We start from the raw sequence: 14,304 nt of genomic DNA on the forward strand, positions 1-14,304 counted from the left end.
TCTCCGTGTGCTCCAGTTTCCCCCACAGTGGCGACCTCTGATTAAAAAAGGCACTAAGCCGAAAAGAAAATGAATGAATAATAATAATAACAATAATAATACAATTTAAATTGCTATTGAATAATTTTAAGTTTCTCTAAATGTATTATTTATAATTGTTTGTTTATTATTCTCTAAACTACTTAAGACATTTATTTTGAATTGAATATAAAACTGATGTTCTTTGGAGCGTTTTTATCTTATTTTCATTTTGTGTGTATAATGAAAATGGAAAAATATGTATTGAACACATTACCTGAAAAAAAATATGTTTCTAAAGGAGCAGTTGATATGAAATTGACCCAGGTTTTTGTAAAAATCTCAACAATACAAACGTACAAATATAACAAAACAAAAACAAAACTGAAAAATGAGTTATGTGTAGTAACACTGAAATGACACAATATGAGTATACTGAACTACTCTAATGTATTTTATACTTTGAATATGCTTTTTTTCTTTTATGGAGAATGGAGTAGCATACATTGCTTGTGTGCTCTTTACCTCTTTTTTTCTTCCAACAGAGTCTAAAATTCTTGACCGTTCTGTGGGTCTCTTCTATATGAACTCTGATCTTTATCTTTATTTTCTATTAGATTCAGGTCAAGTGATTGCTGGGCCATTCTAGCAGCTTTATTTTCTTTTCTGAAACCAATTGAGTTTCCTTGGCTGTGTTTGGGATCATTATCTTGATGAATTGTTTACCCTGGTTTCATCTTCATCATCCTGGTAATGTAGGTGTGGGGACTGTGGGGATTTGCACTGATGAGGGGCAGGGTTGCTTTCTAAAAACTGAGAGATTTCACCTTTCCATGCCTTTTTACACCTCCCTTTCTTCATGTGTTCAATACTTTTCCCATAACATTTCATTTTATTAGCACTGTAACCTCACAGCAAGAAGGTTGACGGTTTGAGTTCCTGCTTGGCTGGGTCAGTTTGCATTTCTGTGTGGAGTTTGCATGTTCTCCCCGTGTTTGCACGAGTTCCTTTGGGTACTTCCCCCACAGTCCAAAGGCATGCAGTATAAGTGAATTGGTTTAACTAAATTGGCCGTAGTGTTTGTGTGCGTGTGTAAATGTGAGAGTATGTGTAATTCTCAGGTTTTCGGCTGTAAAGGCATCCATTGCGTACAACATATGCCTGAATAGTTGGCGGTTCATTCCACTGTGGTGACCCCTGATAAATAAGGGACTAAGCTGAAGCAAAATGACTGAATGAATTTTATTAAAAATTACTTAATGTCTAAACAAATTAGTTTTGTTGTCTTTGTGTTTCTTTGTGAATTTGAAGTCACAGTGTTGTGCTCGATATTTTTTTGCAGTTTATCTAATCTGTAACATGTATGTTCCTGATAAAATGCAACTATAATAATCTCTGAAAAAATTAAATCAGAAATCACACATGCTCCTCAAATGTTAGACTTCACCACTGCAATCTTGATATAAATCTGTACAAATCACATTTGATATGCACAATATATCTGAATACAAGCTAAGCAAGTTATAATTAGAAGACACCAAGCAAAACAACAACAGAAGTGACTAAGATAAGTCAGCTTGTCATTTTTCAGAAACTTTTTCAATATTTTATCCTAAAGATGCACGACAAAAACGCCAGCTCAAAAACAAAGACTCTTAATTAGGATCCCAGCCTCATTTTTTAACAATGTGCAAACAAAAAAGCAAGAAGAAAGCAGTGGAACACACATGCAGAAATCAATCAATAGTACATCACACTTTGTACAAAGCCCTGAAGACACAGATGACAAGCTCTCCCTGTGGCTGGTTTTCCTATATGGATGAAATATTGACAGGTTTTAAAGTGACAAGGCATAGAGGTGATCGCAACTTAAAGCGCTTTTAGGCCTGTCTGCATCTATTCTAGTCTCTCACCCACTCATCCAAATGCATAGATGGATAAATAAAGAAACAGCCATGACAATCCATCAGTCTTATGGACATTTTTTAAAAGCTCTATCTTGAATGACTTCTCAGTCAGCGGTTTACTCTTTCCAGAACATAACATGAAAAATAGAGGTATTTTGGGGGATATGAGTTTACATTTTTAATCTTCGGAGATGTTTTTCTTTACAGCGCATAGTTAAAAATCTGTTTTTTTTGCGCTTGTAAAATGGGGTTTCATTCCTGGCTAGTCTTTTTATTTAACTTCTTCTATAAAACACACACACACACACACACACACACATACAGAGGTTTAACATAAGCAAGAGCTTGGCATATGAAATATAACAAACATCATGATACAGAGAAACAGCCCAACCTGATACCATCTTGAGTGAGTATATCTCTAGATATAATCAACACAATTCAGCTTTTTCAGAGATATTAAAACAAATTGCTTACTGTAAAACGGCCAAAACCACATTCTCTAAAGAGATTTCGCTCATTTTATTCTGGCAAAATGTCAAACGATGCAGTTTTCCCTTGCTAATGCTGGCTTGATAACACACAATTCTCTGGAGGCAGATTGTGAACATTCTTAAATGAAATATAATACAGAAGGTCATTCATACAGTTGCACGTGCCAATTTCTCAATCACAGTGACTAATTCCCTGTTGGAATGATCTGGACAAGTTAAAGGGAAAACGCCTTAAGTGGAAACCAACTGCAGCTGTGGCCCATAAATTTACTAATTCTACACCAGTCCTTCGTTTTTTACATTTCAGTAGTGGAACGAAATCACTGTAGGAAATATTCATATGCTATTCTCCACTGCTTTCTCATTTATAATCGTTGTCAGATGAATATGTTGAGAGATAATTTAGTTTATAGGAGCTCTGGGCAGAAGAAATGGGTAAAATCTTTTCTTTTTTTTCCAAGCAGCTAATAAATTTCTCAGTGTGTTTTCAGTTTTCAGTGTGTAGTGAGTTTAAAAGGCAGCAGTTTTATATTCCAGGCCTTGGGATGTGACTAATGGTGCCAAGATGAGAAACTATGATATTGTCATTTTCTGGATTGGTTTGTTACATCAAACTACATATTTTCTTACTATATAGTGCCACCTACTGGTTATATGAGGTAACAACTTCACAGCACTGAGTGCTTGGTGGAAAATGTCCCATTTTCTTCATCTCAATAGGAGTACAATGTTTTACACTTCATGAGTCTTTCTCTAAATTGGACCTGCATGATTCAGCATGTGGTCTCCTGGTCAAGATTGAATATGAGATAGCAGGTCTCCAGATGGTCAGTACCGATCATGTGCTGGAACTGTGGCTGCAGGTCTTCTGGCGTGAGGCCATTCAGAAAGTGCTCACTGATTTCCTCATAGACCGAGGCTCCAACATCCTCTACAAATCCAAAACACGGAACAGATATTAGCATGCAGAGACACTCTCAGAACCAAATATATTGAATTAAATTGCATTAATTCAGTGTTATATACATAAAAAAAACCTGTCAGACATATTTTAAAAAATTAATAATCCCCAAAAGAAATATTAAGAGTGTAATTATTGAAATATTGATTGATTTAATTAGACATTTTTACCACACTAGGGTTGACAATCTTGTCAGCACAAAAGTTTTGAATAATTTAAAATGTGATAAAATGTAGTCTGATTAATTTGTCTTTTATTTATTTTTATAAATATAGATCATAATCATTATGATGTTTCCTTTTTAAATATCAGGAACGCTGAATGATGATGGAACATTACTTCATCTGTATTTTGACATTTTATTTTTACAAAAGATATTTGAAAATAAATAACAAAAGCATAAGCTGCAACCCATCATTGGGAAACACCCATAGACTCTCATTGACACACATACACTACGGACAATTTCGCTTACCCAATTCACCTATAGCACATCTCTTTGAACCTTCTTACTGTGAGGCAACAGCACTACCCACTATGCCACTGCGCCACCCCAAACAGAGTTTATTATTATTATTATTATTATTATTATTATTATTATAAAATTTATTATTATTATTATATGAGAGCTAGCAAAGATTAATTAATTTCTTTAATCATTAACTTGCTCTCTGCTACCTTGAAATTAACATTTGACTCATTTGACTGTTAATACTAACATTTAGTTTTGCTTCATAGAAATCTGTGAAGTGGTTTTGCATGAAGGTGAAAAAAGTAATACCCACATATTTCTCTCATTCAAAGTGGTCAGATGAACTAAATATACTGACCAGCAGGGGCGTAGCCACAGGGTACGGGTGGTTCGAAAGACCCACCTCACATTGAAAAACGTCCAGAATTTGTCCAATACATGAGCTCATTTGTCTTATTTTGACTGCTTTGTAATATGTGGAAGTAAAATGTTAAGCTGTGCATGTTTACCCATGTATTTGTCCTTTAACATTTTCATGGTGACAGAGAAACCATCTGCATCTTTGAGCTCCAGCTCCACAGCAAACGCATCATTCTCAGATGAACAGTTCATGACATCTCTGGCGTAGCTGACCACCTCTGCCAGGTCATCATCCTCAGCTTCTTCAAAGTCATCCGGGTATTCAGAGATCTCCTCGTCTTCAAATACGACTGTCAAAAGAGAAGGGAAAAACGCATAGAGAAAGTAGCACCAACAAAAATATGAAGTCATTCTTAGGTCACCATCAGCCTACGCCTGTTGCCTTAGAGATACAAATAACAATAATAAAATAATGGAAAATATTATTTGATTGTCACATTTTCTTAGCAGAATTGTATTTTACCAAAAGCAATGATCATCTTTGTTGACCCTGGAACAACATTTCAATCAACCAATCAGATTTACAGATAAAGTTTACAATCTGCATCATCAGATTGGGAGTAAGAATTTGGTTTTGATCCAATTTTTGGACAGGAATGACGTTCCAGCATCAACAAAATACGTTGACCCAGAAATATGTTTAGCAAAATCAAGATATTCCATTAGCTCTTACCACTAGATTCCTCAAATCCCTCTTCAACCACATTGGCAAGGCTGGAGGAGCCATCTTCCCTCGAAACATCCTCTGAGGATGCATAGCTATCATGTTCGTCAAAGTCCTCAGAATAATCCGACTCTGTTCCTTCATGGGCCACTTCCTCCTCAGCAATGCCTGATGTCTCTATTTCCAGTGTCTTATCAAAGACAGCTGAGGCACAATCTGTTCTGCTTTCCATATCTACGTTAAAGTCTTCTTTAGTTTGAGGTCTGGATTCAGCATTCACCTTCGTAAGTTCTTTCTCCTGATGTGTGATGAAGTTTCCCAGACGTTCTTGCACATAGGTCATGCTAAGTATGCTAGCTGCGCTTGGTCTGTTCTCAGGAACTAAGGACAGCATTTTCTCGATTAATGTATGGATATCTTCTGAGTACATCTCAGAAACTTTGATGTACTCCCCTTTTATGATCTTGTAAAAGAGACTTAGGAGATTTTTGGCTTGAAACGCTGGTTTGAGTGCACAGAGCTCATATAGTAGGCAGCCAACAGCCCATATGTCAGACTTGGTGCTGTATGGGACATCCTGACAGAGTTCGGGACTCAGATAACTGGGGGTTCCAACACAAGTGGAGGCCATATCAAGTGTGTGATTCATAATCTTTGATATTCCAAAATCCCCAAGCTTGATCACGCCTCTTTTGGTTAACAGCACATTGGAAGGTTTGATGTCTCTGTGAAGGATCTTTTCAGAGTGGATGTAACTCACGGCCATGACCACTTGCACAAACCAGTCCATGATTTTGGATTCTGTAAAGCGTTCTTCACTTTTCTGCTCTTTAATGTGGTCATCCAGTGTTCCGCCATCACAATAATCCATGACAATGTAAATACTCTCGTTAGTTGCGTCAAAGAACGTGTCAATCCATGTTATAATATGAGGATGCTTCAAGCTGCGAAGAATTATTGCCTCTTGCAACACAACGTCTTTGGTCTTTGTTTTTCGGGAACTGTCCACGTGTATTCTCTTGACTGCACATAACTTCTTTGTGTCAACATGTTTCATCAGTGACACAATGCCTGCCCCTCCTTGGCCAAGAGTCAGGACTTTATCATATTTCTCCATGTCTTGATGATATCAGTTCACCAAGCAACTTCTTCATGCCTTTGCTGGTTGCAGAAACATTTCTTTAGTCTTGATGAGCTGGATATGATTATCACCACTCATCTGTGGAGATAAGCAATAGTCTGGCTTAGGGAAACAATAGTGTAGAATGTTAATGTAGAATTTAGAAACCTTGTTCTTGTGACAGTAGTCGTTCTTCAATAAAATGCACCTTATTGCACATGCTCGCACTGTATTTTTGTAGTAAATAAGTAAATTCTTCAATAGACTTTTTGCTACATGCAAATAAACCATATGACACATCTTGTTGGATCCACAGTACTTGTTGTGAATTGGAATAAATAAGAAAGGAAAAAGTCACTTTGGTTGCTTACTGCATGGTGAACCTTAAGTATCTAGCAAATATACTTTTGGATACTGGGCCTCCTACTGTTGCTTTACAACTTATAAAGCTTAAGGAACCTGATAAAACTGCTGGCCTGGAAATGCTGTCCCAAAACTCTTGTAACATATGGTGCAGTAGTTTTAGAAATATCTACATTTGAAGAGCAAAAAAATGCTGTCTGAAATTTCCATGGAAAACTAACATTTTTTTCTGCCTTTTTTGTTTATGTTGAGATTTTATTAATTATTTTTATTATATTATTATATTTTAGTATATTATTATTATTATTCTTTGCCATAAAGTGATATTACTGAACATACATGAGCAAATCCATGCAAATGTCAACCTTGCCATAAAAAAAATTAATTAAAAAAAACATTTTATAATGTTTAAAACATTTTAAAACAGCGAAACTGTTTCTAGGTATTTTGTTTAGGCTTGTATTTTACAGTACTGTAAATATATTTAAAATGTCTCTGTCAGTGTTTTCAAACAATTATATTTGCTTAACCAAAGTCACACAAGTTCACATCTGTCACATTCATAACAGAGTTTCTTCCTCGTAAATACAAACATGTTAAATAAAATAAAATAAATCATGTTTGTTCTATAGAGAGCCAACCGTTCTCCTTTTGATTAGCAATATTTATTTTGGGTTGAGCAGTTTAATTCACAGAATTTCTACAAAGTATGTTGTCTTCTGTAAACTCACAGACTTTTCTGGTGTTTATTTTCCTCATTTAAATATATAATATGTTTACTGATTGATATTTTTCTGCTCCCATAAGTCTGTGGTTTGTAGTTTTGCAATATATAAACATGTTTCAGTATAATGTTAACATATACTTTCTCTGTGAGTTTATGTTTTGAGATTTTACTGCAAATGTCACATCTATAATGCTGGAATTGCTCACACACAAGAGCCTGATAAAAATGTTAATTTTAGAGGAAGTTTTCAGACAGCATATAGAGGTTTTTGCATCTAAACTCTTCATTTAGAAATTTCCTGCACTATCTGACCATTATCTGGCACACACAAAACCCTTCACACAGCATGCAACCAGTGTTTTACATCTTTTTAATTTAACTGCACCTCAAATGTCAGATGGACAGAAAAATATGTCAAAATGCTCATCTTGGCAAATATTGATATAAAGACATCCTTTATGGATCACAAATAATTGAAGACATATGGTTAATTTAGATCTGAATGTCCATAGTAACTGGAGCATATACTTAATGTTTTTTAAAGTTAAGAAAGACATTTCTGTTGAGAAAGAAGAAAGAAAGAAAGAAAGAAAGAAAGAAAGAAAGAAAGAAGAAAGAAAGAAAGAAAGAAAGAAAGAAAGAAAGAAAAGAACTGAACTTCTTTAAATGATTTTTATATTCTTTCAGTTTCAAATTACAATTTCCTTGTATTTTATTTAAAAACATGTCTCACATCAGTATTTTTATATTAATTAAATACATTTGACTAAATGTTCTTTTCTCATCATATGATTATAGCCTAAATGAAAAAATATGTATAATAAAAAAATTTAATAATGTTCGACCAAAAACAGCAATTATTTAAAACCAAATTTTAAATGTATAATTTTTCTTATAGGAGTTTTAGGTCTTTCATCATCATCCTGAATATTGCACCATTTTTATCTCATAAAATGGAAGAGAATCTCTCGGGAGTGCGCATAAAGTCACATGCCTGTCACTTTGTCACAAAAAGGCCCTACGTCCTTTATAATCAGTTTAAAAATGTTCATAGGCAACCTAGAAAGTTAGAGAAAGTCTCGTATGTAACGTTACAATTTTGTTGTTTCGTTTGCAGCTGCTTAACATTACACATAAGCTATAAATATGCAATGCACAATATAACGTTAGCGCCTTTTAGACAGCTGTCTCTAAGTAACAAGTAAAACAAACTTTAAATAAAACACATTTAAAAGCATTTTTATTACCTTTGTGTCATCATTTCTTATTAACAAACACAACTTTACTGTATTTGTTAAAATAATGCGTAGTTGCTACTTCAGACTTTCAGGTCAGGAGCAGGAGCAAAAGCTGTGTTGTCTTCATGTTACCATAGCAACAGCAGCTTCTCAACAAACATGAATCTGATTCGTTATGCTCCATAGCTAATAACTCGCTTATTTAAAGCTTAACCGATCACATGCATCATTTTATTTTAATACAGTAAAATTTTAAAAATAGGTTTTATCATCATGAGGCGTCTGGGTTGTTCACAAGCATCCCTGCTTGGCACATTTACGCAGAAATATTTAAACCTACCTGTTTTTCTAGCTTACAATGAAAAATCTCTGTTTTCATATCCCTGAATGTTTTGTTTAATATTCGAGTCATCGCCGTCAAAGAAAAATGATCTTCAGTTTAGAATAACCGAAAACCTATCGTGTCACTTAATGTATTCAAGCGCATCATCATTGCCACTCGTGCTTGCGCAATCCTACCTTACACTGCTACTTTACAGTTTATTTACATCAGCCTCTGTTTTTGCATGTGTATTTGGTATATTTGAACTTTTTTGTTTATTTGAAATAACATATACTTCAAACTGGAAAAAAGACTGCAGTGTAATTTTCAGGTTAACCACGTGGGATTCTGTAAGTTACAGCACTAGCTCCTGCAAAGTAGCTTGAGGTTTAAGAGAAGCTACATCAGACACAAGGACAGAAAATGCCACCAAAAGGAAAGGGTGGCAAAGGTGCTAAAGGTACTTTAGGAAGTAATATTTTTAATATTTTAAAAAATGTTAGAAGCAATGCCATATCCACGTTTACAGCAAATAATAGACTGCTGTGCTAATATTTGCTAACATGCTAGCTAGCTAGTGTTTATGCCTAACCGACTGTATACATTGTTACATTCTGCTGTGTTTCAGTTTGTTTTATACAAGACAAAATAGTTTAACCAAAACATTTAGACCATTGTGTATTTACTAAATGTGCTAAAGTGTTAAACTGCGTTAAGAATGTGAGTAAAATGTTTCAACTAAAGTGTTTTACTCCAAAATGCAAAGTGTAGTAAATCCACATATGTATGCTTAAGCTTTAAGTTATTTGCATAAAACTGGTTTAAAAGCTAACCCACATTTGTATTTTAACAGGAGCTGCTGCTTCAGGCAGTGGAGACAGTGATAAGAAAGAGAAAGCTCAGAAAGGAGGTACAGCTGTAAAGGTAAACATCTACTGCATGGTTATTGTGGTTAAAGTAAAGCCATAATGAAAGAATGACTTGTAATATACTCAACTGATATAAATGTATAAATATTTTATTTTACCTTATCGTAAGGGCAACATCTTTCAATATCTTTAGTGGCTAAAGTCGGGAATTAAATGACTAAATAACAATATATGAACATATGCAACACAGAAACAATTAAGACTTTAAGTGAAATTAAAATAAAATTAAAGTTTTTGTATTCAACACTCATCAATAATATTAATTCCACAGTATCTAATTTACTATTAATAATAATTGACATGGTAATTTAAATATTTCATTTGTGGATATAGATCAAATTCCACTGATAAAGCCCCCTGATAAAAGCATCGAATAAGCTGAAGAAAAGTGAGGTCAATCTTAGACAGGGTGTTAAAAATAGTAGTGATATAAACCTTTACAAGTTATAATTTACTTTTTTGCGTTTAAATGTGTCCAGTTTATGTATTTTTGCATACATTATACATTTATATTATATTTTTATTATTTATAATAAAAATCCACAGTGTGCATCAAAAAGCCAAGTGATTGGATAACTGGATTCATCTACAAATTCTTTTTTTTAAAAATAATAATCCTGAAATACCTGAGAGGAATATCCGTCATATATGATTTTCTATATTTACCTCCCAGAGCTATCTCACACGATCCTGTTCACAAAAATCAGAAAAATCAGACACTTGCCTCCAAATGCAAGATAGCTATTAACATGACAACATGTACTGTATCTTCAACTCATTTGTTAGGGAGGAAATAGGGCTAGAGTGGTTCCCATACTTTAAGAAAATGTAATTTTATCACTCTCGTTTCACAGGAAATTACAATTTTATTCTCACATTGGATGCAAGTTTTTATTTTGCAAATGTTTTTTGTGAAATTTAAAATTTGCACTTAAGTTAAAGTTGTATCTTTGGATGGAAACATAGCTATTGTCACCGTCAAAATTATTATTTCATAAATAGAAAGACCCTATTTCACCAACACATAACCACTGGATCAGAGAAGTCATGTCTCATCTTAAATTGCAGAAAATAAGGCATACTATCAGAAGGTCTGGTAGAACATTTTATTAGGTCTGGCAGCCTTTTTAACTCTTGTGAAGGAAATGGATGCACACAACATGACAATATGAAAGAAAAGGAACGTCTGTCACACTTATATGCCATGTTTTCATCTTTCATTTTCTCTATGTTCATTTGATTCTATATTTTCTTTAGATCTGTTGTTCTGGGAAAGGGGTGTTTTTTTTTCCTTTTCTTTTTTCTTTTCTATAATGTCAAAAATAAATGTTATAAAAAGTACTTAAACAAAACAAGGTTTTTTTTTATAACTTGCATTTTTGTTGGAAATATTAACATATCTCTCACATTTTAGTCATCTTGTTTTTCCCTGATAGGTTCGGCATATTCTCTGTGAGAAGCATGGTAAATGTATGGAAGCAATGGAGAAGATTAAATCTGGAATGCGCTTCAGTGAGGTGGCAGCACAATACAGTGAGGACAAAGCCAGACAAGGAGTAAGCATTTTACATAAAAATAAAAACAGTAAATTATTTTATTTTCTTTTTTTTTTACTTCTTAAACCAGGAGAGTCCCATTGAAATACAATATCTTTTCTACAACAGGGTGTACTGGTCAAGACAGGTAGCATAGGACAAAGTTACAGAGCAATACATATCACAACACATAGACACACAAAAAGATACTTTAAATAATATAAACCATAATCGATTGTTAAAGGTCCTGTCAAGTGCTTTGAAATGTGCATTTTTTATTCAATGTTTGACGTAATCTCAACTGAAAAATTTAGAGAGGGTGCAACATAGACTAGCTTCTCCCTGTTTAAAAAAAACAGCTAATAGCACTTGGTTTTATCACAGCTCTGCCAGTGAGAGTGGTTGAACTCAAGCGCATCAAATGAAAAGCATTTTAAAGGAGGCAGGACATGTCAGACACTAGAGGGTATTTGATTGGTCAAGATTTGATGTAAAAAATGTAGTATGATGTGAAAATAAATATTGATTGATGTAGGTGGAAGTGACAAACAGCAAGCTTTACATGTTTATATTTGTTTTATATCTTCTAAAAGAGAATCTTGTCACTGTTTTGGAGCACACAAGCTAATAGATATCCTTAAAACTAATAGACTGACACTAACATCTCATTTTTATGGGACCTTTAAAACATGTGCACTGTTCTTAATAGACAGACTTTAAAATATTTTTAAATATAGCAATAGATGGTACAGATTCCATATGTAGTACAGTAGTCAACATTTGAAGAGGATCCTCAACTTTATCAAAGTTGTCCTAAAACTATTGAGTAGAACCGATTCTTGTCCTAGGACAATTTTGAAAAACATTTTAGATTCACTTCAAATGTTGACAACTGCATATAAGTGAAGCTCATTCCATAAATATGGTGCATAATTAGAAAATGCAGGACGACCTAACTCTGTATGAAAAACAGCAGCTTATGTAAGAGTATATGTTTTGTTCTATTATTATACGTGTTTATACAGTACATCAACAAACCAGATATATAACGTAGTAATTTACGAACTAAAGCTTTAAATAAAATGCAACCCTTTTTTTCTCCTTAACTGCATTAATCCATTCTGTCATTTTATATAAATTACAGTGATGTGTGTGCACACTTGATCTAGTGGCAAATCATATGCACTATGATAAGCAACATTAAATTTAAAAAAAAATCCATAATTCAATACTGATAGAAAAGTTCCTTCAACTAAACATTTTCAAGCTTAGTTAGTAGCAGTTATGTGACACGTGCATGATGTGGAAAGTGTTGTAAATATTTATAGTCAGTGGTGCACATAACTGGTACACAGTTGCACAAGCGCAATTAAATAAAAAAAAAAATGTATGTTGGAGCCATGTTACCCAATTTAGTGCAACATAAGGAATTTGGTAAGATAATTATTACAAACGTGTTAAAATGTGTGGTGTGTGAAATTATGTGCTTGTTTCCATTATATAAAGTTATTTGTTTTGTGAGTGCGATACTAGTAGGCTTTGGATTTAGTCTATGTTACCTCAGATTTTAAGAAATTTGGCTGGGTGACATGCTTATAAGACAATGTACAAAAGGCATCATTGTGGAAAAAATATAAATTTCAGCTTTTATTTACATCTAAACAAAAACTTTAAGTGAGAATTTGCCAATTTCAGGCTTGATTGCACATATATTTAGAATATATAGAAAAATAACAGTTTATTTATGAGTATGAAAGCATATACGATGGCTGTGTCATGAACAGTGAAGACAAAGCCAGGTTTTCCTTTAAACACCAGACCAAATAAGTTGTGTGCATCTCTGTTTATGTCCATTGTTCCTGTTGGTACCATTGTTTTTAACCACCAGATGGCATTCCATGCACTGTAAATGCAGGGAAATCCCTCTAAATCTAATTTGCATGAAACAATGAACTCATACTATTATTCACTATATTTCAATTAAACCTCTTCTATACAGACTTTCTCTGTCAAAAAATAAATAAAATTGACTTGATAGTTATATTTATTCAGAAACACAGCATACAAAAGTGATCGTTTCTGACAATGAATGTGGAATGTGTTATCCTGCATAGTATTTTAAAGCTGAAGTTATGACTGTTGATTTGATAAACACTTTTTATAATTAAAAATAATTAATCAGCTTCAATTATTGTATTATTATGCTTCATTTGTATTGTGCATTGATACAGAAAACAAAATACACCTCAATGAAGCTGTTGCCAAGTGACTTCAGAACATTATGTACCATTATTTTTAAACTCTGATAAAAGTGTGTTTTAGCATTGCTAATTTGTTACGATAATTATGTTTTTTTTTCCTAAATGTCAAGACAATCTAAATATCTTAGCTACAGCTTGTATGTCTTAAAGTTTTGCTTTGCGTATGACAGGGTGACCTTGGCTGGATGACAAGAGGATCAATGGTGGGACCATTTCAGGAGGCTGCATTTGCACTTCCCATCAGCACTATGGACAAACCTGTATACACTGATCCTCCTGTGAAAACAAAGTTTGGTTACCACATCATCATGGTTGAAGGCAAAAAGTGATCTCTATAATGGACTGAACAGCTTAATGTTGTGGCATTATTCCACTTGATTCATCTGCAGCTTCATTAATAACATGGCAACAGCGTATTTGCAAGTCATGGAAGAATTTTTTATATTGCCATGTAAATATCAGCCAATAAAAACAGCTCTTAATAAGCAGACTGTCAGGATTCATTTGTTCCAGTGTTGGGTGTTTTTTCCCTCTTCAAGTCTTGAAGTTTTATTTTGTTTGAGCTTTTTGTTGCTTAAATGTGTGTGCCTTCAGTATACTCCAATAGTTTAATTTCCAGAACAGTAGTGTAATGTTAATAATATATGCTATCCTGAAGCACCAAAAATAGTTTCCCTTCACTGTGTAGAGCAGAGATGCCCAAAGTAGGGCCCGCAGGCCAAAGTTGGTCCACGGTAATCTTTGATTTGGCCCGCTATCCCATCTGAAAAGAGAGGGAGAATTTTGGTGGTTGGGGCGAATGCCTTTGACAAAAATCGTCATTCTGAATTTTGAATTTAAAATACATATATATATATATATATATATATATAT

General features: G+C 33.8%; 2 protein-coding genes across 2 annotated transcripts; one reads left to right on the top strand and one right to left on the bottom strand.

Annotated features, from left to right (window-relative positions):
* Positions 1-1,315: 1,315 nt before the first annotated feature.
* Positions 1,316-6,154, bottom strand: nek12 (NIMA-related kinase 12). Its single transcript, XM_056472290.1, has 3 exons — positions 4,946-6,154; positions 4,362-4,562; positions 1,316-3,350 (listed from the first exon to the last, which is right to left on the bottom strand). Exons 1-3 carry the CDS (start codon positions 6,051-6,053, stop codon positions 3,193-3,195), a joined length of 1,467 nt encoding a protein of 488 aa, XP_056328265.1. The 5' UTR covers positions 6,054-6,154; the 3' UTR covers positions 1,316-3,192.
* A 2,733-nt stretch (positions 6,155-8,887) lies between these two features.
* Positions 8,888-13,916, top strand: pin4 (protein (peptidylprolyl cis/trans isomerase) NIMA-interacting, 4 (parvulin)). Its single transcript, XM_056472275.1, has 4 exons — positions 8,888-9,166; positions 9,560-9,630; positions 11,072-11,191; positions 13,602-13,916. Exons 1-4 carry the CDS (start codon positions 9,130-9,132, stop codon positions 13,758-13,760), a joined length of 387 nt encoding a protein of 128 aa, XP_056328250.1. The 5' UTR covers positions 8,888-9,129; the 3' UTR covers positions 13,761-13,916.
* Positions 13,917-14,304: the final 388 nt, after the last annotated feature.

This window comes from Danio aesculapii, chromosome 14 (assembly GCF_903798145.1).
Source record: "Danio aesculapii chromosome 14, fDanAes4.1, whole genome shotgun sequence".
Classification (NCBI taxonomy): Eukaryota; Metazoa; Chordata; class Actinopteri; order Cypriniformes; family Danionidae; genus Danio; species Danio aesculapii.